Below are 26,506 nucleotides of genomic sequence, written 5' to 3' on the forward strand. Positions count from 1 at the left end.
GCAGAAAATAGGCATATGATAGTACATGATCTCATCCAGAATAGAAATACCAATACCGAACGCATTGTATGAGTGCATGGTCCAGATTACAGGTCTAACATTCATTGATACCAATATAGCAAAAAGTAGACTACTATAGAATCATTAATGCCAAGAAAGTCCCTACATACGGTTATACAAAAAAATCGCATTTACAATCAGGAGATGAAAAATCAAAGCCAACGCAATGGCAATGTTTTGGAAAATTCATATAAAATTGAGTATGGGAAAAAGGTTATTCTCAATAAATTATTCAAAGTTTTTGAAAAAAAAAAAAAGTTGCCAAAAAATCAGAAATTATCGGAATGCACAATATTCAACATTAATTAGCGGACTATTGAATTTATAAGAATAGGTATCTAAATTAATACTCTTAATGAGAATTTTCTTTGGAATGTTTTAAAAGTATCATATATTTTCTCCTAGAATTCAACTCTAGAGGGCCCTTCATAGAATTTTTTTTTTTTGTAAGTACCCTACATAGAATTCAACCAGGCAAGAATTGCTTATAGTTTCCTTCAATTCACTTGCATTTTCTTCCAATAACCAAAGAATGTAATAAGTTAGAAGATCAGTAAGCCCACCATCTAGAGCAAGACTTTTCAGAGAGCAAAACCAACAAAGGAGGCCCAGAAGAGCCAGAAGCCCCCAAAGCTGCATTTTATAGAATGAAATGCGAAGATGGCGTGGAGACAGAAATGGGGCTCATTAGATCCTTTTTCACGTTATGAAGCATCAAGTTTGCAAATATAGAATGAACTTCATTCAAAAGTTACTTTCAGTTTCCAAGTGTATAAGAAACTATTTTTTTTTTTTTTTGATAAGTGTGTATAAGAAACTAAAATGAAAATTTGCCATAGACAAATGGAGGAAATTGAAACAGAATAACAATATAACTTATCTTGCCTGGTTCAAAAATCAGTGCTCCTATATGGTTAAACCCTCCTGATCCTGAATATTGCGATAATTGTTGTGATATATAAGATGAATAAATTTCAGCAAGATCTGAATTGTCCCGTATCTTATGAAAAATTTCATCACGCGAACTGAAGGCTGTAAAAAATGTCAAATAAAGTTAAGAAGGTACCTAAATGACAATGAACAATAACAGTAGACGTAATTTTTTTTAAAAAAGAAAAGAAAAAAAAAAGTTACCTATATTTTCAAGCTTTGGATTCCCAAAATACAACCCTTCAGGCAAGGAAAGATTCCATACACCGTTGCACATGTAGACTGTAGGAGGATCCAGAAAAAGGCCTCTTCCAGTGTACCTGTGAAAATCAATAAATCATTTTTTTTTTTTTACGAATAATAATTTATTGAAAAGAAAAAGCAAAACCCTCGAACACGAAAAGTATACATAAAAAACAATCATCCTAAAAGTGTTTGGAATCTAAAAAGTTAACAAGATCTAAAATATTTGAAAATAAATTTTGAACATAGGTTACAGCCCAATATTCAAGAGAGATCTCAAAAAAGAGGATTTTAAACGAAGCACATTAGACTCACAGTCCTCAAATAGACACCGGTTCTTTTCTCTCCAAATGTTCCACGTTAAGAACACCGGGATAACTTTCCAGATAGCCTCCTTGGGATGTCCCCACCCTTGAGTCCTCCAACAATGCAATAGCTCTTGGATGTTGCTAGGCATCGCCCACAAAACTCCGAATAAGTTGAGAACCAAGTGCCACATACCGCTAGAGTACTCACAATGGATGAGTAGGTGATTGACAATCTCTTCATTCTTTTTGCAAAGGTAACACCAATTTACATTAGTAAAACTCTGCCTTCTAAGATTCAATCCCAAGCTGCCGTCCATATACAGAACGCAATGCAGGGCAGGGGCCTTAACGTTCCAACCACTTTTCTAGGGAAACGAGCATGTCTCTCTAGTCTTCAAAGTGCTATAATAGCTTTTCACTTCAAAGTCATGGTTGATGGCTGGGGTCCATGACAATCTATCTGCTTCCCTGGAATGGGTAGTTGTGGAGTATAACTAAGTGAGGAAAACATCCGGAGATTCCAACTCCCAATGAATAGAGGTTTTAGAGGATTCCAAGTAATCCAACACCAAGGCCTCTTTGTCATAAACTATCGCATACAGTTCTTGGAAAGAGGATTTGTGAGCATCTTCACCGCACCAAACATCGTGTTAGAATTGAATACGATACCTATCTCCAACCCTGAAGGAGACAAAATTGGAGAAGATTCGCCCGCCACTCGTAATATTCTTCCAAAGGCATACCCCATAGGGCCCTCAAGATTCTTCTAAGCACTAAACTCACTCTAGACTCTGCACTTCTTAACGATCACCTGTCTCTATAGAGAAGTCTCTTCTTTCACAAATCTCCAAAACCATTTACCAAGTAAAGCTTTATTTAACAACATGAGGTTTTTAACTCCCCACCCTCCCCTGGGAACTGAAAAGCAGATAGTTTCGCATTTCACTAGATGAAACTTGGGCGCACTGCCTAGACCATCCCAAAGAAAGTCCCTTTGAAGGCACTCCAACCTCCTAGTTACACTGGTTGGTAAAGGAAAGAGATACAAGAAGTGGGTAAGCTAGATAACGTGCTCTTGATGAGAGTAAGACAACCACCCCGAGACAAGTAAATCTTCTTTCCATTTTCTCAACCACCCCATCCCATATGGCTTTTGACTTAAAAGAAGCACCCAACAGAAATCCCAAATAAATCAAGGGCAGAGAGGATATGATGCAACTAAGAATATTGGCCAACTCTTCCTGATGCAGTACCTCCAACACTGCGATTAAAATTGATTTTTGAAGATTAAACTTCAAGCCCCAATTGCCTCAAGATATTATATATTTGATCCATATTATAGATTTGATCATAGTCGCATCACACACAATGAGTGCATCATCTGAAGAAAGAAAGAAAATATATAAATATATATATCATTTAAATATTGTTTAAATTAAATGTTAGGGGAAAGAGAGAGAGGAAAAAGAAATCATTTAAATATTGTTTCAAAAAAACGGATTAAATTTTGTGTTTATACTTTAAAATTCTCCATTTTGGTTAATGGTGCGCCAACAGGTTTTTTTCAGAGTTCGGGGGGGATTAGACAAGGCGATCCTCTTTCTCCTTTGCTGTTTGTGGTGGTTATCGAAGCGCTTAGTAGGATGTTGAATGAGTCTATGCTCCAAGGCTTGTTGTCTAGTTTTTCGGTTGGTATCAGGGATAATGAAGCTCTAGTAGTGAATCATTTGTTGTTTGCTGATGATACATTAATTTTCTGTGGGGCACAGGCCGAACATGTTCGAAATTTGAGGTGTACTTTTTCATGTTTTGAAGCAGTGTCAGGGTTGAGGATTAATTTAGAAAAATCCGAATTGGTCCCTATTGGTGAGGTGGGCGATGTGGAGTCTTTCTCACATATTTTGGGTTGTAGAATTGGGCCTCTGCCGATGATATATTTGGGTCTGCCGTTAGGGGCGTCGTTTAAATCTCATTCTATTTGGAATGGGGTTATTGAGAAGGTTAGCTAGTTGGAAAAAGCTTTATTTATCCAAGGGTGGTAGGGTGATGTTGATTCATAGTACATTGTCCAGCATTCCTACTTATTATTTATCTCTGTTTCCCATTCCTGTGAGTGTAGCCAAGAAATTGGAGTGGCTTCAAAGGGAGTTTCTGTGGAATGGTATAGGGTATGAGACTTTCATTTAGTCAATTGGCATCGGGTTTGCTCTCCAATCAAGGTTGGTGGTTTGGGAATTCGTAATATTATTAAGTTTAACCAAGCCTTATTGGGGAAGTGGTATGGAAGTTTTCGCAGGAACGGGATGCGTTATGGCGATCGGTGATTGAGATGAAGCATGGGAGTGTGAAGGGAGGTTGGAGTTCATTACCGGTGACGGGGTCTTATGGTGTGAGTGTTTGGAAGTTTATCCGAAGGGGGTGGGATACTGTAGCCAAGTACTTGCGTTTTGAGGTGGGCGAGGGGTCTCATTCGCTTTTGGCATGATTTATGGTGTGGGAACAGGCCTCTCAAGCTATGCTATCCAGATTTGTACTCTATTGCTCATTTTCCAGATGCTTGGGTGGTGGATAATTTGTCTATGGTAGAAGGTGTGGCTCATTGGAATGTACTCTTTAAACGCTATGCTTAGGATTGGAAGGTGGAGATGGTGATTGCCTTCTATGAACAGTTATACTCTAGTCGGATTCGACATGGAAAGGTTGATAGGGTGGTGTGGAATCTTTCTAAGGAATTTTGAAGTGAAGACTTTTTATAGAGCTTTAGTTTGTCATGAGGCGGTTAATTTTCCTTGGAATGGTGTATGGCGTGTTAAAGCTCCGAAGCGGTGGCGTTCTTTGTTTGGACAGCTGCTTTAGGAAAGATTTGAACTCACGACAATTTACGTAGGCGTGGTATTGTGGTGGTCGAGTGGTGTGTTATGTGCAAGAAGCATGAGGAATCTGTTGATCACCTTCTTCTACATTGTGACATGGCACGGGCTGTTTGGAGTTATTTTTATAGCTTATTTGGGGTGGAGTGGGTTATGTCTAGTAGTGTCTTGGATTTATTGATTGCTTGGGGCACCTTGCTAAGTCGTGGTTATGCTATCCGTATTTGGAAGCAAGTTCCTTTATGTATTTTGTGGGGCTTGTGGCGTGAGAGAAATACTAGGCTTTTTGAGGATGTAGAGGTAACGGTTGGGACTCTTTGTAGAAATGTGCTTAATATGTTATATTTGTGGGTGTCGGCACATAGCCCGGGTCGTTTGTCGTTTGCTGATTTTTTACTTTCATGTTCGTTTATCTCCTCTGAGTAGGGGCTCTTTTGTATATTTCCTGTGTACTAGGGTTGCGCCTCTTTGTGCTGTTCAATAAAATTATTACTTATCAAAAAAAAAAAAAATGCTAGAGGAATGAAAGAGGAAAGAGCAAAAAAATTATATTAAAATAATGTTAAGGGAACTATTTTTGCTTCCCTAGATTTTTTTTTTTTTTTATAAGTAATTGCAATTTTATTAAAAAAAGCAGCGTAAGGAGCCCTTAGTACACACGGAGTATACAAGAAGCAACAGCTTCACCACCGACCCAACAAGGATGCTTCCCTAGATTTATAGTACAACTTTTAGTTTCGTTGGTGTTTCCTTATTTTAAGGAACAACAATGAAATTTGATTCAAGAAATTTTATAGGACTTTTCCCTACATTTAAGGAATGGAATGAGATTTAGGAAACTGATGCTAGTACTCTTACAAAAGAGCAACATTCTCTGAATATGCTTTCGCCTTGGCCCTCTCGACTTTCTCCTCTTTTGCTAGAGGTCTCTCCTCTTCTAAATAATCAAGAGACTGTAACTCCTTCAATAAGGACTTCTTCCTCTCTATATTACTGAATACCTCCTTATTCCAATGTTTTAAATCCAGTTTTAGTTGTTTTAGTTTATTAGCCTAATTAAGCATGGAGTACCGAGAACCTCATACGAATATCACACGTGCTCACCAAATCTAAAAAACCCTCTGCTTTCAGCCACATGTTCTCAAATTTCAAAGAATACAACCCTCTAGACAAACCTCCATAGCGCTGGATCAAATCTGGGAAATGCTCTTCCCAATCCAGAAAAATTAAAAACCTATCAATCTTGGACATAGATGAGAGTCTCGATTATTAGACCAAGTGAAAGACCCTCCAACCAACGGAATATCCATCAACCCCTGCTCTAAAATAAAATCTAAGAACTCCCGCATGGCAGAGGCTACCTGAGTCAGTCCAGCCCTTTCGTTCGAGAAACGAGTAACATTGAAGTCTCCCCCCATGCACCAATGGACTTCGCACCAACTAAAGACGCCTGAAAGCTCCTCCCACACATAGTGCCTATTTGCATCAGCATTGGGACCATAAACTCCCAAAAAAGATCAAACAAACTGGTCCAGGATGTCAGAATAATATTGGAGAGGTATCTGAAAGAGAAAAAGAGCGGAAGAGAAAGAGCGGAAACAAATAATGGACTACATTGTATTCAATAACTTCCCCTTACAATATTACATCGGTCTCTATTTATAGAGAGACAATGAGTGGTAACCAAGAAACCCTAAACTACATATGGTAGGGAATAAATCATTTCAATTACTTGCCTATATAAATATATTCTTCCATAAATAGCTAAACTAAATAAGGTAAAATATATATGTCAATTCTGCACATAAATGAGGCGTCAATTCTGCTAACACAGGACATATTTGAACTTGCAGGAAATAGAGAAAGCGCCCACCACCTCTTCAATTCATTCCACTACCCGTTTATCCCACATTAAAAGTATACCTCCTGAGGCTCTTGAGGCTGGCAAAAAAGTCCACCCCACAAGCCCTGGATGAAACCAGTTGTAATATGATCCATTTTAGTTTCTTGAAAATACACAACGTCAAGCTTCCAATTATTCAATAACTTGCTAATACCAAGTATTTTCCTTGCATCATTAAGACCCTGACCATTCCAATTGAGAATTTTCAGATTGATAGTGGGATAGGAGCCTTGCCACGATAACGAGAAGGGCGGGGTTTAGGAGGGTTCCTTTTGGAATCATAGTTCATTGAACTCAACAAGTTAAGAAGTTCTCTACACCTTTAAAACCGCTCCCTGACACTTTTTTTGGGGAACCCGATGTTCCTGCAACACCCTTACCCTTACATCTGGATTCAATAGCAGCGAACAACTCTGAAGCCTCCTCTTCAAATCCTTCGTAGGAAACCCCCAAGAATTTTTCTAGCCCATACATTCTTCTCATGACCCATTCGAAGGCCTTACTTTGTTTTGCATAGGAGGATGAGGGGATTGGCGATCCAATCTCGGGGGCTAAACAATGTAAACCCTTTATGCAATGGGGGGAAGCCACAGAATCTGGGCAAGAGTGCACAAGATTTGCTTTTGTATTAACCACCAAAGAAATTCCTTACCTGTGTCAAACTCAAAGCCGTGTGGCACTGCTGGAAAATACAACCCCTCAGAGCCGGTAGTTACCCCACTCGAGTGTAAACTACGGTTGAAGCTTGTTGTCGTCTACCAGGATAAAGTCTGGGCAAGGAGACAGTGAGAAGGAACACATGAGGTAATAGACCTCGAAGTCCCTTGCTGGCAAAAGAGTCCTAGCCATCGGCAAGACTATTTATCTTGTTAGTATTTTATATTGGCTACATTCTGGATAAACAAAAACACTTTATGTAATGGTTACAATTTAACAGGATGGTCGGTTTTCAATTCAGAATCTTCATGTATTCAGACAATGTTCAAATCAAAGAAAGTATCTGATCACAAGCTTCTAGAAGATGTCCATGAAGAGTCCTTGCAAAATCCAAGACAAAAATAGCCGGTTCCTGTGTAACCGTCCGAATAGGCCTTTGAAGGCGTCCGAACGCCCCTCAGTGTCCAGCAGATAACGATGAAGACGTTCGGACGTCAGAGCAACACCGTTCGAACGCTAGGTCAATCAGTATTCAACAAGGAGTTGGATTTCATAAGTCGACACTGTTTGGGAAGTTTCTGCAAGCCGTCCGGACGACGTGGCAACACGTCCAGACGATGTCCAGTATTTCAGAATATTCCAGAGTTCCATTCGAACGCAGAAAGGATTTTAGAGAAGACCGTCCGGACGCTCAGTCAAGCCGTCCGGACATGAACCTGATAAAGATAGAATTACGCTGTTTCTGAAAGGATATCTCAGAAAACCGTCCGGACGTGGTTAACTTCTGTCCGGACGCTCACCAGCCAGAGCCCGAATCTCAGTAGTTTTAGGTTTCCTGTAAGCCTATAAATAGAGGGCCCTAGGTTTGTGCTTTGTACAAAATTCGACAGTGAATTCCATAATGCTCTGAGAAGGTGTTTAGGGAGAATCGAAGATCCGTTAGCTCTCAAGCCGTTGCCGGTGTATGCTCAACTGTTCGTGTGAAGTCTATCTTAGGGGTCGGCCCTAATGTAAAGGAATCCATAAAAAACTCCTTCAGGTGGAAGATCTTGTTAGGAAGCGTTCACAATGGGCTTTGTGTCAAAGTTAAAGGTATGACTACTGCATAAGAGTATGTGAGTACGAGTGTCTTGTAATTAGCTTTATTTTTGGATAGTGGATTTCATGGGTTTGGCTGCCCCGGAGTAGTTTTTCTCTTCACAGAGTTTCCACTTTATTAAGGATCCTACCTAGGAAATCAACTTCTACTCAAACTCTAGTGCTAAGCTAGATAAGGTTCAGTTATATTAGAATTCAAACTCTATGATAGATAGATAAGAGATAAGTTAGATAAGAGTTCTAGAACTATTGAATAGGAAGTAGATGCAGTTATATATTGTTATTCAAACTCTCTTGTATTCTTCTATATATATCAATGAGAACTCACATAGATGAGCACGGTTTAATAGCCAAATTATCCTTGTTCTATCATGGTATCAGAGCCCTCTCAACGACTAACGTCGTGATCCATGGCCAATTCAGACTCCGAGTCATCTGCCTCAATAGCCTCCAACGCTTCACAGCCTCCCCCGCCACCTACCCAACCCACAGTTGTCTTCACCGTCCCAAATATGAATCACAACCTTAGTATTAAACTCTCCAAAGGCAATTTCAATGCCTAGAAAACTCAGATTCTCGTATATATCAAGGGCCAAGACGCCTATGGCTTTCTTGATGGCTCCTCACTACCTCCTGCACAAACTATTCCCAATCCCAACTCAACTGCCGGTGCTCCTGCCACCATAGTCAACCCTGACTTCCTTGCCTGGACTCAGCGTGATCAGATGATCCTGAGCATCCTTATTTCCACCCTGTCCGAGCCCTACGTCGTCCATGCTGTTGGATGTGTCTTGGCTGCTGCTCTCTAGAACACGTTTCTCACCATGTTTGCTTCTCAAGCTCGTGCCCGTGTCATGCAAATTTACTTTCAACTCGCCACTGTCAAGAAGGGCTCCAACTCAATCACTGAGTACTTCCAGACTATCAAGACGTTAACTGACACCCTTGCAGCCGCCGGTCAGCCTCTCAATGATTTTGAGAGCGTGTCTTTTCTTCTCAAAGGTCTCGGGTCAGAATATGATCCCTTTGTGACGTCTGTCACAACCCGAGTCGATCCCTTGTCCATTGATGAACTCTACGGTCACCTTCTCGCCCATGAGATGCGCCTGGACCAGCAACTTCCAGCTGTTGATGCTCTTCCCCCGGCTGCAAACTTCACCACCCGCAGTTCACCTCTCGGGGACGTGGATTTCGCGGACGTGGTGGTCGTCCTTACAACCGAGGCCGTGGGTCTTACTCTAGCACCTGTCTCACTTCATGCTATCTTATTAACCGTTTGCCAACACCTTTGTTACAAAATAAATCACCTTTTGAGAAACTTTTTAATCAAAATCTGGATTATAAGTTTCTTAAGGTGTTCGGCTGTGCTTGCTTTCCAAACTTAAGACCCTATAATTCTCATAAGTTTTCCCCACGTTCCAAAGAGTGTCTCTTTCTTGGGTATAGTCAACATCATAAAGGCTATAAATGTCTTCACATTGATTCTGGCCGGGTGTACATCTCCCGAGATGTCATCTTCCATGAAGATCAATTTCCCTTTGCTGCTGTCTCTCCTGTTTCTCCTTCTCCTTCACCAGTTCAGGCACTGGTTCTTCCTCCTTTACTTCCAACACCTCCTGTCACTTCTCAGCTACAAATTCCAGCAGTTGTCTCTCCTTCTAATTCTTTTTCTAGTTCTCCTTCTCCTACCTCTGCTGAGATTAACCTGCCTAATTCCAACTCTCACACGGATAGTCCTCCTATTCGGGTACATCCCATGCGTACAAGGTCAATGAATCACAATTTTCAGCAAAGGCAACTTACAGATGGCACCATTCGATACCCAGTTCCACAGGTTTTAGTGGCAGAAACAGATTCAGCTCTTATAGAACCAACTTGCTTCTCCAATGCAGTAAAAGTTCCGGAATGGAGAAATGCTATGCAAGTTGAATTTAATGCTCTCCTTCAAAACCAAACCTGGTCTCTTGTTGCTAAGCAGCCTTCTCAGAATCTTGTAGGCTGTAAATGGGTATTCAAGCTTAAGAGGAAAGCTGATGGGTCCATAGAACGACATAAAGCACGTCTAGTTGCTAAGGGCTTTCATCAACAGGCCGGTGTTGATTTTGGAGAGACCTATAGTCCTGTTGTCAAGCCTACAACCATTTGGACAGTTCTTTCTCTTGCCTTTTCAGCAGGTTGGTCAATCAAGCAGATTGATATTCAGAATGCATTCTGGCATGGTTTTCTATCCGAGGATGTATACATGGTCCAACCACCTGGTTTTCTTCATCCCAGCTTTCCTAATCATGTGTGCAAGCTTCAAAAGGCGATTTTTGGCTTAAAACAAGCCCCCCGCGCTTGGTTTTCTCGCCTCAATAATAAGTTACTTCAGATTGGTTTTGTGGGTTCTAAGGCCGATACTTCTCTCTTCATTTATCGCACCAAGACAGTAACTATTTATCTCATAATTTATGTCGATGACATAATAATCACAGCATCGGATCCAGCTGCAATTACAGAACTTTTGAAGCTTCTCAGTGTTGATTTTGCCGTAAAAGAATTAGGTTATTGTCACTATTTTTTAGGTGTTGAAGTCAATAAAGTTGAAGCGGGTCTTCTTCTCTCTCAGAAACGATATATATTGGATCTCTTGAAGAAAACAAAAATGCATGAAGTCAAGCCTATCTCTTCTCCAATGGCGTCTTCTTCAAGTCTCTCTGCCTTCTCTGGTGATCCAATGGAAGATCCAACCCTAAATCGCAGCACTGTAGGGTCATTACAGTATCTCTCTTTCACCAGACCAGATTTAGGGTTTGCAGTAAATAGAGTGTGCCAGTTTATGCAACGCCCTCTTCAGCCTCATTGGCAAGCAGTTAAAAGAATCCTTCGGTACTTGAAACACACGCTTTCTCATGGTCTTTTTATTAGCCGTACTTCTTCTCTTCAGTTGCAAGCATACTCGGATGCTGACTGGGCTGGATGTCCAGATGATCGACGATCCACAGGTGCATATTGTGTTTTTCTTGGTTCTAACTTGGTGTCTTGGAGCTCACGCAAACAACCAACAGTATCTAGGTCCTCAACAGAAGCAGAGTATAAAGCAGTTGCAAACACTACTGCCGAACTCCTATGGATTCGTGCATTACTTCAAGAACTTGGAATCAGTTTACGTTCTCCACCAACACTTTGGTGTGATAATATTGGAGCAACATACATGTCGGTTAATCCGGTTTTTCATGCTCGTACAAAGCATGTGGAGATTGATTTTCACTTTGTTCGTGATTGAGTAGCTGATAAATCCTTGGAAATCCGGTTCATTCCTAGTTTAGATCAACTTGCTGATGTTCTTACTAAACCACTAGTCTCCCAACGTTTTCAGCACCTATGTTTCAAGCTCAACGTGCGATCTTCCCCGTTGATCTTGCGGGAGGGTATTAAGGATCCTACCTAGGAAATCAACTTCTACTCAAACTCTGGTGTTAAGCTAGATAAGGTTCAGTTATATTAGAATTCAAACTCTATGATAGATAGATAAGAGATAAGTTAGATAAGAGTTCTAGTCCTATTGAATAGGAAGTAGATGCAGTTATATATTGTTATTCAAACTCTCTTGTATTCTTCTATATATATCAATGAGAACTCATATAGATGAGCACGGTTTAATAGCCAAATTATCCTTGTTCTATCATACTTCGTAACAAATATCTTGTCTTATTTAAATTCCGCATTTAAGATATTTGTTTGCACACAAACACACACACTTGGTTAAAATTAGAAGTCAACAATTATTTTCATGTCTTACTTGCCACCACGTCATGCGTCTCTGCCACCAGTCTTGACATGGGTTCCACCAACCCACCGCTTCCCGGAGAGATGAAATGCAACAAAGAGGACATCATCGAACCACTGACGATCCAAGAAAGCCCTTCGCACAGTAATGAGATTTGACCCATAAGCCTCAATTCGAGCCATTTAGCATCCGTAGGCTGCCACTCAAAATAAAATTTACCTTCAAATGGTTCAGATTTGAAGCTCAATCTAAAGAAATCATCAGGAGAGAAGCCCATTGGATGCACGTGGGCTGGGATGGGTTGTGGAATCCCGAGACTGGGCCTGAAGCTACTACTAACTCATTGGAACGGGCCCAAAAAATCCGAGCCTATGAGTTCCATTGGTTCTGAAATCCTAGCGGAGCTACTAGCAACAGTTACCCCAGACCCAACCTGCATTGAGGCCATGCAAGTCTTACTAATGCATGGTACTAACAAGGGAAGGTTGTCCCAAAAATGGCATTTTCTTGGCCCATCCACGCAGACCTTCAAATGAGGAACGTTGTCGGCGCTTAATTGCCCATAATAGTACAAACGAAGTACGTTTTTGGATTTTCATCGCTTCTACGAGAGGAAAATCAATAAACCCACCCTAATGTCCCTCGCATCACGTTTTGGCCTTATTCAATGGAAGGTACAACAGCATTGGGTAGTAGCGTAGCAACACTCTAGGTGTGCACAGGGCGGGGCGGGGCGGATTTCCGCCCTTTTTGCCCCCGCCCCGCATCCTTGCGGGTTGCGAAAATCACACCCGTAGCTGCAACTGTCTTTACTGAAGCCACAGGTTCGCGGGGGGATGCGGGGAGGTTTCTGCGGGTGCGGGTTTTGGAGGGAGATCGATCTTAGTCAGAAAGGCGGAGGAGATCTGAGTCGATCTAGGAGATTAGAAGTGGTTAGTGGAGGACGAGAAGAAGAAGAAGAAGAAGACCAGTAAATGAAGAAGAAGAAGGATATGGGGCAGTAAACTAAATGAAGACAATAACTGAAGAAGAAGAAGAAGGATATGGGGCAATTTCGTAAATGAAGCCAATAAATGAAGAAGAAGAAGAAGAAGGCACGTGGACTTTTGGTTCTGGATCCTTCCAGCCTTCCTATTTTACTTCACACTCTTCACACTTTTATCATTTTTCTCCTTACAACTATATATATATTTTTATTTTTTTTTTAAGAACTTATGTAAATAAACCAACGCTGCAACGCAAGTCCGCCAAGTCGCATGGGTATTTGTTCAAAACAACTGTAAGCCACTTTCTTGTAACCAACGCATGGCTTCCAGCTGTAGGCTATTTTAACCAGAGACTGCCACGTACCCTTCTTTCTAGTTCTAGAGCCTTCTATGGTTTTCTCTGCAAGCCCTTCTCTTTTCATTTCTTTGGTCGTCTTCTTCCTCAGAGTTAGATGACGAAGAGAAGATCAGAACATAAGCTGAACGAACTCAACGAAGAGTGAAGAGAAGAGCAAAGAAGAGAAGAACGAATAAGACTTTGGAGGCTGCAACGTAGAGAAGAATGAAGAAGACTGCGTTTTTTTTTTTTTTCTCCTTGCTGCGGCGCGATGGGGGGGAGGGGTTAGGGTTTTTTGTTGTATAAGTATAAGATGCGGAGCGGGGCGGGGCGGGGCGGGGACTCGGGGATTTTTCATCATGCGACCCGAGACCTGCCCCGCCCCGCACGATTTGAGGAAAACTCAAACTGTGACCGCACAGAATAACGTGAAAACCGAAAATCAAGGGGCGGTTGGTGCGGGTCGGTGCGGATCCACGGGTATTTGCCCACCCCTAGGTGTGCCTTCAGGATAGACCCTTTCCATGAGAAGCAGCAGAGGTTCCTCTGGCTCTCCTACTGTTAGAAGAAGTCTGGGCACCGTGACCTGCTACCACCTAAGCAAAGGTGTGTTTCTCGGGTGCAACCTGAGACGATGGTGCTAGTTGAACGACAGTCGGGGGTTCCCTTTTCGTGGGTATGAACGAAAACAACAGGAACTGTAACACCTCCATGAACTTGTACCAACCCCAATTTTTCTTGCCCTCTGGGAGAACAATTAAACCCCTCTTCCGCCACCATTGAACTCTTTTTCTTTTTTCTTTTTGATGTAAGTAAGAGAATTTTATTAAAAAAGCATAAGTCGCCCCTAAGTACACAGGTAGTATACAGAGGAACATCTCAGCTAGCTCACAAAAAGAACCCTAGAAAACCCACAAAGGCCCACAACACCCAAAGCCCACATAACACCCCAAATACAATAGAAACCACCATCAAACAACCCAAACCAGCCCCGAAACTAACCCAACCCAACCTAGCAAATCCCCCACCGTTGAACTCTTCAATGGCCATATACAAGTATTATAGCAGCATTGACCCAAGACTGCATTATGACCAACCCTGAGTTTTTGCATGAAGCCCACGTTGTTTTCTAATCTAGCCACCGCACCGACAGTCGAGAGCAGCCAAAAAACTCCATCTCTTCCCAAGAAAATCAACCAAAGATACCCTTTCCCTCTTTCCACTATGCGTAGCCTGAAAGAATTACCCCCTAGCACGAGAATGAATTCGAAGGATTTCGATTCTACGAAGAAAAACCTCCCCATAGGCCTTCAAACCACTAACAAACACCATGAGACACAAAACTTGCAGTAAGCTCCTCAAACAACATCAAGACTCTTCCCAGATAACCATGAAACCACCCAAATCCCAGCAAAGCTAAAGAACAAAGAGAAACAGTACACCAGTGAAGAGAAATGCACACAAGCTATATGACAACCTAATTGCTTCAATGTTTTAATTTTCTTTTGTAAAACAAATGCATGAGCTACTCAAGTGTCAGCGCACATCATCTAAAGCCTGTACATACACATTATAAGGAATCATGGAAAACTAGAGGCATAATACCATTTCTTAACCTTAACCAAGACAAACTCCAAAATTCAAAGTAAATAAAAGAAATAAATTTGGAGTGATTCCGCACATGCTTTTGTCACAAACTGTTCATACCATGGTTGCTGGAGGAAACCTGTATAAGACGATGGTGCTTGTGCTTCCATAGCACCTAAAGTATCACCATGATAAGATCCTTTAAGAGCTAAAACCTGAAACAATCAACCCACCTAAGTTACCAGCATATCTATTTGAATATCAAGAGAAAATTCACCGTTTAACAATCAAAAAATAACAAAAAAAACTGAAGTCCTATTTATTACAAAATATATATACAAAAAAAAAATATATATATATATATATATATCATAAAATATGTACACTATCAGTAGTCAAGGAGAAAAGGATTAGTGAGGCCCACCATAAGCTCAACACTTTTTCCAGCTGTGTTATCCTCTGAAAGGATTCCATGATCAAAGGAGAATTTACGAAATGCCATCTTGAGAGCAATTTCGATGGCCGTAGATCCATTATCTGAAAAATATGTTCGGGAAGCCCAACCTGCACACAAAGCAGCCTTAGCATTGTCCATATGCATCAATCACATAAGCAATAAAATATAGCACAAGAAAAGATGAGAAAATAAATCAGAAAGACAATCTCTTCTTAATATATGACCACTCCTTGGATCTCTCTCATACCATCATCATTATCCTTGGATGACCCTAAAACTAAAGAGGACAGTATATACGAAGACTATCATTTACTCAATTATGGATTCAACTTATCACATGAGACAGCCACAAGCTTCTGGAAAATTTCTATCAAAAACACGTTAAGTAATAATTTTAAAAATAAATAAATAAATTGTAATACATAGATGGGAAAAAGGAAAGAAACAAATACAAACCTTTCCCCACCCCTTCAAGCAAAAGCTCTGCACATTTTAAGACTGGCTCATAAACATTCTCAGGAAACATCACATGCCCAAATCTTGCGGCAGCGTAACCCATGTCTCTAGCAAGCTCAGTCTGAAGGCCCCTAAAAAACACCACATTAAAAACTTCAGAAATGCTATCAATAAAGAATATGAATTACAATAACTCTATGTTTAGGCCAAACACTGAGTAAATAAATTATTGGGAATTTTGTGAGCACGGAGACCGCATGGTTTAGATCCCCTTTAAGGAGAAAAATTCCGACCTATGGGGTACACAATGAACAGAAGAAAAGCCTTAGAAACTACTCATGCAAACGACCTGTAAAGTAGCATCAGGTCCTTGAGTCCACCAACTGGCACATGCGTCAAACTGTTGAGTTATGAATCCATTATTCTGACCCTACAATGGAAATTGAAAGTAGTTAGTTTGGCATATTACTGTTACAGCATAAAATGATAAATAGAAACAGAGATACAACATTAGAACAAGCACACGTACGAAAATAAAGGAAGCAAAAAAAGGCAAAAAAAAAAACGATTTGGGGGGGGGGGAGGATATCAAATTATTGACCATCGCTATGACACGAACCTTGAAGATCCCAAAATTCTCACCATATCGTGAATCAATCACTGTAACAGCTCCTTCGGGTACAAGTTTGTGCTGAGTGAATGGCCACCAGAAAATCTCTCTCGCCTTCTTTGGCATGTCATGCAATCTCTTAATTCTCTCTGAATAAGCTGACAACATTTTTTCCTTCAGACAATCAAATACACCACAGGACTCATCAAACCATTCCATCAGGTCATTTGATAGATCTTTCGGAATTGGTGGCAGCACATGCACAGGCACCCTTAAAAAGAACAAATGATCATAGATGAATATACATTTAAACCACTCCTACTACATAAGAAAAGTTAAATATTATTAGATGGCGAAGGATATGATTTCGTCAAAGAGAGAAAATCAAATTATATAATTTGTGATGACCATATTATAGTTTGCTTAGAATCATATAGTTCACAAAAAGAAGAAGAAAAAATTAATAAGAGAAAATTTACCTATTTCGCAGATAAGACAATAATGGCACCTCATTCACAAGACCGTGATCCTCAAAAACAACAGCAACGACATCGTAACCTCGAAGTTTCAAACTCTCATAAGCTGAAATGGTTCCAGAAATACCACCAAGCCGCCCATCTCCGACAAGAATAGCAGGTAAACGCAAAGGCCTGCCAGTACGTGTAACAAAGATCTGAATTAAAGGTTTACATAGAAAGAAAATGGTCTGCCTGCATATAGCCTCTGTGCAACACCCGGGTAAATTAAAGGCTAAAAGAAAGATAAGATATTAAGAATAATAAAATAAAATATTAATAAAAGATATGTCTCGGTCATGTTGAAATTAATCATGGTTAGACCCAAAGGTGTCGAATCAATTGGGGTTGGAAATTAGGCCTGAAAACTTAGAAAATTTCTAGAACCAGAATGTCCCTTTTGAATGGAAGGAAGTCTAGTTCGAACAAGACACGGTGCCACGTGTCAGATAGCGGCAAGCGCAGGAAAACAGGTGATCGAGATCAAATCCAAGTTGATCATGTTTGAATAGAAAACCGAGTTGTTCGAACGGAACATCTCCACATGTCAGCCCACGATCGAGTAGTAGGTGAAGATCGACGGCAAAGATTTTGTCACGTGCGGAAAAGATTGATTTGATGCCCGATTTAATGCTGATTGTCAGATCCCGTTCGAACGGGTTAATCGTGCCGTTTGAATGGAACGACATCTCCACATGTCAAAATTTGCATGAAACGACATGACGTTGACTTGAAGCAAATTTATTGCATCTGACGCAGCGCCATTTGAACGGAAAAATATCTCCACAAGTTGAAGCTTTTGCGGTGCGATGTAGTCAGTGTCGTTCGAACGAGGTATATTCCATTTGAACGCCAGTGTACAATAGAAGCAAAAAGTCTCTATTTAAACGACTAAGCTGAAGAGATAAAATTGATTCTCTCTTTCAATTTCTAGTTTTTGAGTGTTAGAAGAGAGCTTCAGTGAGAAGAGAGAGAGTAAGTTGCGATAAAAGGAAGGAGAAGCTTGGAGAAGATATTGAAGGTATAATTTTCTTACACTCCCTTTCCTCGCATTTCTCATTTTGATTCATGAATTGTTTATTTGTTTTTTAATGAAGTTGAGAAAGCTTGATAAGCATGCATTAAGAGTTTGGTGTTTTAAAGTTTAAAGTTTTGAAGTTAAAGTTATGTGCTTTGGGGATATTTGATGTTTAGGGTTTGTTTGATGTTGTATTGGAAGTTAAGTTGATCAAATGGAAGTATTGGGGTTGTGGTTAGGGTTTTTGAGTTATGATTTGGAGAAACTGAGAAAAGAATGGAAAACAGGTTTTCGTAAAAAGGGAAGGATTTTAACGTAAAAGTTGGTGTTTTGAGATGCATGTTTGGTTGTATAAAGAAGGATTTGGAAGTGTTAGAAATAGGTTTGTGTAGGTTTTTCATGTTGAGGTGTAATTTTTGCACATTTTTGTTCAAACGGCACAAGTGGCGTTCGAACGAGGTAGTAGCAGAGAGCCCAGGTCAAAGCTGCGTTCGAACCCTGTTCAAACGAGCTAATCCTAGAGAGCCCTGTTCGCAACTACATTCACAATTAGTTCAAACGAGACTATCCAAATTTGTAAAGTTAGGGTTTTTCAAGGGAAAAAGGTTGTTTAAGGCTTGAGATAAGTTTTAAGGTTTCCAAACGAAAGTAGGCCCTAACAAGTAAACGTAATTTGATGCAAACAGACAAGTGATACAGTCAAACGGGTAGGCAAAGGATTTAGCAAAAGTTGTAAGTAAAACTTCTTACCAACAATATTGAAGTATGTTTTACATTCAAAGTGTTTTACATGTTTGGGTAAGTAAAACTTCCCATCATTTGCAAAACTGATTTTATCATGAACTGCTTTTACCATGTACATGCATAATTTTACTTGTGATTACAAGGCCCCAATTTTAAGTATTTTTTTTCCTAAGTATTTTACATATGTCATTATATGATTACACTGTGCTTTACATGATCTACAAGAAAATAAACTTTAAAAAAAAAAAACAAACAAACAAAGTCTAAGTATTATAAACAAAATGGAAAGACCAGTTTAAATAATAAAGTTTTAAGAGAAATAAAATGGAAAGACCAGTTTTATAAAGAATGAAATTTTATGAGAAATGAGAATTTTAATGACCCAATGTTAGGTGGGGAAATACGCCTAATGACTCACTGTTAAATGGGGAGTATGCTTAACGACCCAATGTCAAATGGTAGAGTACGCTTGACGACCCTGTGTTAAGTGGGAGAGTACGCCTAACAACACAATGTTAAGTGGGAAAGTACACTTAACGACCCAATATCAAATGGGGAGTACGCTTGACGACCCAATATTAAGTGGAAAGTACACTTAACAAAACTATAAACTAAATTATTTAAGTAAAGAATTTGTATGTATTGTACCATGAGCATGTTTTGATTTAAATAATATTTGACATTATTATCTGCTAGCAAATGAATTGAAAATGCATACAATGATATGATTTTGAAAAGGAAAATACTAAGGATTTCCAATTTTACTATCTACTATTAAAGAAAAGTCTCTCTCTCATTTTTACATTAAGAAATGTGTTTTACATTGACATTTCCGAAAAGGCACATTGCCGCGATAGTTTTCAAAAACCCGGCCTATGTTGTTACAAAAAGGTTTGCTTTGATTTTGAAAACTAGCTTGTATTTTAATTGACTTGACAAACAAGCAAGAGAAAAGTTTTAAAGTGAATAGGGGCTCATATCTCACAGAGTATTGGTAGGAGATATTTGCTTGCTTACTGAGTCGTGAACTCACCTTTTACACTTGTAAAATTGTCTAATCTAGCTACAGTGGGCAAGGAGAAAGTTTAGTAGCAGCATAACGTGGATTATTTATGTCACCCATTCTTTGGTCTCCTTTGCTTAATTTTGTAAGCTTGATCTTCGCATTCCAGACATGCAAACCAGTTTCTATCCAGATTATATTTAAAAAAAGTGTTAAATATGTTTGATCCTCGTGTGGTTTAAAGACTTTATTTTTTTCTCCCCTGTGTTTCATTTTGTATCGTAGATGTTACCTCGTTTATGGCTAAAGACAGATATCGTATCTCCGTCCAACTTTCGTCCAAAAATTGACAGATGTCCACATCAACACCTCTAAAAAGCTGATATGTGTCCTATACCTAATTAAAAATTAAAAAACTAAAAATAATAAAAACTAAAAAAAAAAAAAAAAATTGATCGGTAAGAGATCAAATTTACAAGAAAAGAACTTTAAAAAATAAAAATTAAAGCTTTAAAAAAAATTAAAAAAAAAAAAAACAAGGGACCACCCTCGTGGCCCATAGGGGTGGTTCGGCCACCCCCACAAAGCAAAAAATATAAAAAGTTTAGGATTTGGCCCTTGGGAGTGGGTTTGACCACCCCCAGGCCAAACGGGGATGGCTCGACTCTTAGGGGTGGTTTCGACCACCCCCATTTTGCTCTTTGGGGGTGGCCGAACCACCCTCAAGGGCCATGGGGGTGGTTCAGCCAACCCCAGACCGGCCCCTCTTTTTTTTCAATTTTTTTTTAAAAATAAAAATAAAAAATTAAGGCTTTTATTTTTTTAAGTTTTGATTATTTTAAGTTTTTTAATTTTTTTAATTTTTAATTAAGCATAGGACATGTGTCAACTTCTTAGAAGTATTGACGTTGACTTCCGTCAATTTTTAGGCAGGAAGTTGGATGAAGGTACCATCTCCATCTTTAGCCATAAACGAGGTACTATTTACGATACGAAATGAACCATAGGGGGCAAAAAGTAAAGCCTTTAAACCTCATGGGGCAAAAACGTATTTGACCCTAAAAAAAATGATGTAATATGCCTGGTCTACCTGTATTTGACGACCAAATTACCATAACTACACTGGCTGACTGATTTTAGCAAGGGTGAATTAGATGGGTTATTTTTATTTTTATTTTCTAATTGAAAAAGGCAGTGGGCGACCATTTATGGCTACTTTATTTGAGCGTTACCATGGTAGCACCTATATGTTAGGAATTGCTCAGGAGGACCTAGACAGAGAGAACCTCAGGCGCTCCCTCAACACCAATTGAAGACCCAATCCATCATAGCATCAGTTAGACTCAAGGAGTCTAACACTAATTAGAAGTGAGTAATTCCCTTGGTAAGAATCGAACTCGCTCCTTGGTACGTTCCTAACCACATAAAAATTGACTTCAGACTATTGAACCACCGCCACTAGGGTGAATCAGATGAAATATTGAACAGCAGAAAACCATACCCAGAAAGGGCAAAAACCCCATTCAACTAAAAAATGAAAATTGCAGTCGAAACGACCCAAATACGGCCATTTGAACACTCGTATTCAATTATGACCGACAAAAAAAACAAATAAACAAATAATAATAATAAAGAAAGAAAGAAAGAAGTGATCACCTACCTATACAAGTCACATTGAAGCGACCCAGACGGCCCCGGACTCGCAACCCCACCAGCGGTCTCAACCACGCAGAAAACATCCATTTCCTTCCTCTCATCTCCACCGCCTTCAAACTCCACTCTCAAGCACTTGAGCAACTCTCGTAGCACCGCAGCGTCCTCGACCACCGCGCTCTCCCTCTGCGCCACCAAGTGCGGCGACACGGCCTCTCTCCACGCGTACAGCGTCTTACAAACCAACTCGGAGGCCGCAGCGCTTGCCCCCTCCCCTTCGACCCTCCTCTCCTCGTACCACCTCAGATTTCGGATCCCGGACTCACAGTTCTCAGCATTCCCCTGGCCCAAGACCGCATTGGCGGCGGGGACGGAGGCCTTGAGGACGTGATTGGAGGAGAAGAGAGGGAAAACAGGGTGGCGTCGGAGAGAGAGGTGGGAGAGCTTGCGGAAGACGAAGGAGGAGTCTGAATCGGAGGGGAAGCCGGTCTGTATGGGCTTGAGGTAGAGGAATTTTCGGGGTGTGGAGTGGGACTTGGAGAGGAGACAGGAGGCAGCGAGGCCGGCGGAGACTAGTGTCTTGCCGAGAGAGGTGTTGGAGGCCCAGACGAGGAATGTGGGGTGAGAAAGTGGGAGGTCCAGAGGTACGCGCGTCGTGGTTGTGGTTGTGGTTGTGGTGGTGGAGAGATGTTTGAGGTGGCGGTGACCGTGGCGGTGGAGGAGGAGTGGGCAGGGTTTGAACATGGTTGCTGTGGGAGGGTTTGGGCTTTTGGGGGGTTTTGGATGAAGCAGAGGTAGTTGAGAAAATGGCCAAATTAGGTTACCCATATATTTATAATCTGATTGTGGGGACCGGATGCATTTAGGCGGGTAGATTGATCGGATGAACACGTGTGTTACTGTCAACTGCTCCGTCAAGTTCCCAACTTCAAACTCCAAACCCAATCATCACCCAGTAAATATTTTGCCTCTTCTTTTAAAGTTTTTCTGTTGATTTTTTTGCCTTTCTTCCAAAAAAATCGAAAATACTCCCGTTGATTTAGTTTCCCTCATGTTCGCTTCTAAGACTCTCTGAGCTCTGAAGAACTGAGGCATGCGTCAGCGTCACAAGGAATAAGTCCATGAAAGAGTTCCAAATCTGAGAAAATCCTCCAGCTACGAGGCAGAGGGCGGCTAAGGATAACGGGAGGGCGGAATGGAGGCTTGGTGCAGCGGTTTTTGTGGTGGAGAGCGAGGTGGAACATAGAACAACTGTCCGGAGAGAAGAACAATGGACACAAAGAGGAAAAGAGGGAGAAAGACGAAATGAAAAAAAAAAAAAAAAAAAAAAGGCAAAAACAAATAAATAATAAATAAAAAATTGATTTCATCCGAATTAAATTTAAGATGTTTTTCAAATGGGAAAAATGCTAGACTCACACTCACTTTTTTACACCAACTTTCAACACCTTGACGTGGAAACACTTGCATCACATTTTATTTTATTTTTAAAGAAAGCATAGGCTTTAACGGAAGAAGGAAGAAAAAACTTGGAAAAAAATAATAATAATTAATTAATTGATTAATAAAATTATAGGGGATTGTTGGCGTTCATGACGGTCGGAGAAGAGTGTCGGACTCGTTGGATGATCGGTAAGAGGGGAGAAAGCGATGGGAAAGCTCGAGACGGCTGGATCTATTGGAGAGAGTGACGGAGAGAGGCATGTTTTCGACGTGCAGAAGTTTCCGGACAGTGAATCTGTCAAAGATGATGACGAGAACAAGAGGGAGGGAGGCAAAGACACTCGAGACGGCCGGCGATGCTTGGGACGGTTGAAGAGATCTGCTTAGGTCAGGTTTGATTGGGCTGTGACGGGGACGCTCGGGTTCCAGCCTCTCCTCCCACGGGATGCTCGGGTTCCAGCCAAACGCGTGGTTTTCGGCCTCTCCACTCACGACTGGTTGCGTGGTTTTCCGATCAATGTGTGTGGTTTCCGATCCGCTCTTGTTCTCATTTTTTTTTTCCCTTTTTTTCTTCGCCAATGCCTCCTTTTCAAAAAAAAAAAAAAAAAAAAAATGTGATGCAAGTGTTGCCATGTCGGGGTGTAAAATGTGGGTGTAAGTATAGCCACCCTCTTTTCAAAGAGCACTGCTACGCTGAAGCAAAATTTCCAAATAAACAACCAAATATTACCCATTTTCAAATTGGCAAGCCGTGTCCTTTTGTTGAGCTTTTATTGTTTGGCTATATTGGAACATATATCCTTTATAAAAAAGCAAAATGGGGGTAGAAAAAGAACAGGGGAAGATACTAGCGCAGTAATTATGTACAGAACAGAGTAGTGTGTTGTTAGTTTTGAAATTAATAAAAAGTGATGATGTGATATAAAATAAAAAGAGTTTGTATAAAAAAGTGAAAAAGTTTTGTATTGTAGTGAATTTTTTTATTTGAATAGTAATAAAAAAATTATTGATGTGATATAAAAAAGTGAAAAAAGTGAGAATATTTTGATATTGATTAGTAGTGAAAAATATAAAAAAAAATAATAAAAAAAAAAGTACATGAACAGCACTGTTCTGTATTATTGCTTGACAAACAAGCCCTATAAGTTGCGGATAACAAAACAAACTGACCTAAATATTATAGGTTGTGCCCTTATAGAGGTTTGGAATTTTTTTTTTTGGATTTATTGTTTACTGTCTGTTCTTTTATTGGTATTGATTTTTCCGTTCAAATCTTGTTGGTTGGGAGCTCACCCATTTTCGATTTTCGATTTTTTTTTTTCATTATTATTTTTATTTATTTATTTTCATTTGGTGCTTTGTTTTCACTGTATTGGTTTCCTTTTAATTTTCTAACATAAGAAATCAAGCCAGATATTTCTCAAAACATACCATGCATTGGTAACAGAATTGTCAGCGCACGGACTGCTTTCTTAAGAAATGCAAGAAAATCGTGACTGAAATTGGGAAGGCTTGTAATTGTTAAAAGTTGTGACATATCATTCAAAGTGAATGGTCATTGGTCACGATTCTACCACAATATTTATTTTGAATTAAAAAAAAAAATCTTAGGCCACTACTCAAATTGAATGGCTGAACCACTAACGAAAATTACTTTTAAGGTTAGTATGACCACCCTTTAAGCCTAGAAATGGTGGTCAATTATCTTAAAAAGTCTAAAAAAAATGGTCCGGCCACCTAAATAAGCCTTGAGATGATGGTCAGTCACTCCTCAAACTTGATCACCACTAAAGGCTTTTTTGGTGTGGTTAAAGTGACTGAAATAATGGAAGAGGCCGATCAAGATTTCCTGCAATTCTTAAGAATTGCAAGAAAATTGTGACCGAAATTGGGAAGGCTTGTAGTTGTTAAAAGTTGTGACATATCATTCAAAGTGAATGGTCACGATTCTACCACGTTTTTTTTATTTTGAATAATAATAATAATAAAGACTTTTTAGGCAACCACTCAAATTTGATGGCCGAACCGCTAAAAAAAAAAATGCTTTTAACGTTGGTATGACTACTCTCTTAAGCCTAGAGAGGGTGGTCAACTATCTTAAAAAAGTCGGGTTAAATACCTTACAATTCCCTGTGATTTAAAAATTTTATTTTTTATCCCTTCAGTTTTCATTTTTTTATAGGTGGTATCTGTGTTACCGGAAAGACAAAGATGGTATCTCAATTAATTTTTTCGTCCAAAACTAACGGATTTTCACTTCAGTGACCCATTTATTTATTTTTTATTTTTTATTTTTTTTTAAAAAAATTGTAGGGGTGGCTAGGCCACTCCCAAGGCCAATTTTAGGGGTGGCCAAAGTGAAAAAATAAAAAAATAAATTAAGTTTTCATCCTTGGGGGTGGCTGAACCACCCTCAGGCCAAATGGCCCACCCCCAAGCCAAATGGGGATGGTTTCGGCCTCCCCCATTTTGGCCCTCAGGGGTGGCCGAAACACCCCCAAGGGCCTGGAGGTGGTTCAACCACCCCCAAAACTAGCTTTGGGGGTAGCTTAGTCACCCTCTTGGCCAAAGTGGGGGGTGGCCAGCCAGTCCCATGTGGCCCAAAGAGGTAGCTCAGCCATCCTTATAATTTATTTATTTATTTTTTTTTAAAAAAAAAACCCCTTAAAATATATATATATATATGATGGCCACATGTCGCAATTTTAATGGTACCACATGTCGCTAATGTGAAAATCTATTAATTTTGGACGGAAAAATAGACGAAGGTACCATCTCCGTCTTTTTTCATAGCACAAATACCACATATGAAAAAAAAAAAAAAAAAAAAAAAGTTTTTAAACCATAAAGAACAAAAATATATTCAACCCTAAAAAACCTGAAGGAATGATCCGGCCACCTAAATAAGCCTTGAGATGATGGTCGGTCACCGAATGGTCATGATTCTACTACGTTATTCATTTTGAATCAAGAAAGTCTTTTTAGGCCTCCACTAAAATTTGATGACCGAACCACCAACGAAAAATGCTTTTAAGGTCAGCATGACCACATCTTAAGCCTAGAGAAGATGGTCAACTATCCTAAAAAGTTTTAAGAAATGGTCTGACCACTTAAATAAACCTTGAGATGATCATTAGTCAACCCCCTCAACCTGATCACCGCTAATGGCTTTGTTAGGGTGGTTAGCCACCCTCCCCCAAAGACTTAAAGGGTTGGGTAAACACTGTTAATGCTTTTCGATGGTAGTCTTGCGACTTTCTTTGGATGGATGGCTCTAAAACCCATTTTCTAATAAAAAATTTTGTTACAAAATTGTGACTTGTTCATTTTAAGAATTGCGAGAATTCCTGATTTTAATGTCATAAAAAAAAAACTTATATCACTAGACCTCAGAAACTCAAAATTTGGGTTAAAAATTAATTTAGCTAGTGAATGCTGAAACATGATCATGTTATAACTACCTTAAAGATATTTTAGGACATGACACGAAGTCACTACATACGGAAGGTTCGACTACTATTTTAGTGGTTTAGTCGTTCAGCGAACGAGGTATATTGCAACTATAGAGGCAGGAGATACACCTAATTAAAATATATATATATTAGGAAATGACAAGTGGGTATTGGATATTATGAGTAATTCTAATAGTACATTAAGTGTTCATAAAAAAAATAAAGTGACTTTTAAAATTAATATTTGATCAAAATTATATACGACAGACCTAATACTAATTTTAAATGGCACCACCATATTTTTTAATGGACATTTGATGTAAAATTACTTGGGTATTATTTTTGATTTTTTTAGCAAAAGGTGTATTTGCTTCGCTGGAGGTCGGCAAATCTTCTTCTTCTTTGTC

At 39.7% G+C, this 26,506-nt stretch overlaps 1 protein-coding gene across 1 annotated transcript in view; it reads right to left on the reverse strand.

Moving 5' to 3' along the window:
* LOC133871908 (bifunctional dethiobiotin synthetase/7,8-diamino-pelargonic acid aminotransferase, mitochondrial) overlaps nucleotides 1-22,500 on the reverse strand; it is a 30,021-nt gene extending 7,521 nt beyond the window's left edge. The window contains exons 1-9 of the mRNA XM_062309369.1: nucleotides 21,212-22,500; nucleotides 16,751-16,921; nucleotides 16,281-16,542; nucleotides 16,011-16,091; nucleotides 15,662-15,782; nucleotides 15,173-15,312; nucleotides 14,869-14,963; nucleotides 1,195-1,310; nucleotides 946-1,092 (exon numbers count right to left, since the gene is read on the reverse strand). Of these exons, the coding sequence (XP_062165353.1) occupies nucleotides 946-1,092; nucleotides 1,195-1,310; nucleotides 14,869-14,963; nucleotides 15,173-15,312; nucleotides 15,662-15,782; nucleotides 16,011-16,091; nucleotides 16,281-16,542; nucleotides 16,751-16,921; nucleotides 21,212-22,032 (1,954 nt within the window). The 5' untranslated portion in view covers nucleotides 22,033-22,500. The remainder of the gene's footprint in view (nucleotides 1-945; nucleotides 1,093-1,194; nucleotides 1,311-14,868; nucleotides 14,964-15,172; nucleotides 15,313-15,661; nucleotides 15,783-16,010; nucleotides 16,092-16,280; nucleotides 16,543-16,750; nucleotides 16,922-21,211) is intronic.
* Nucleotides 22,501-26,506: the final 4,006 nt, after the last annotated feature.

This window comes from Alnus glutinosa, chromosome 6 (genome assembly GCF_958979055.1).
Source record: "Alnus glutinosa chromosome 6, dhAlnGlut1.1, whole genome shotgun sequence".
Classification (NCBI taxonomy): domain Eukaryota; kingdom Viridiplantae; phylum Streptophyta; class Magnoliopsida; order Fagales; family Betulaceae; genus Alnus; species Alnus glutinosa.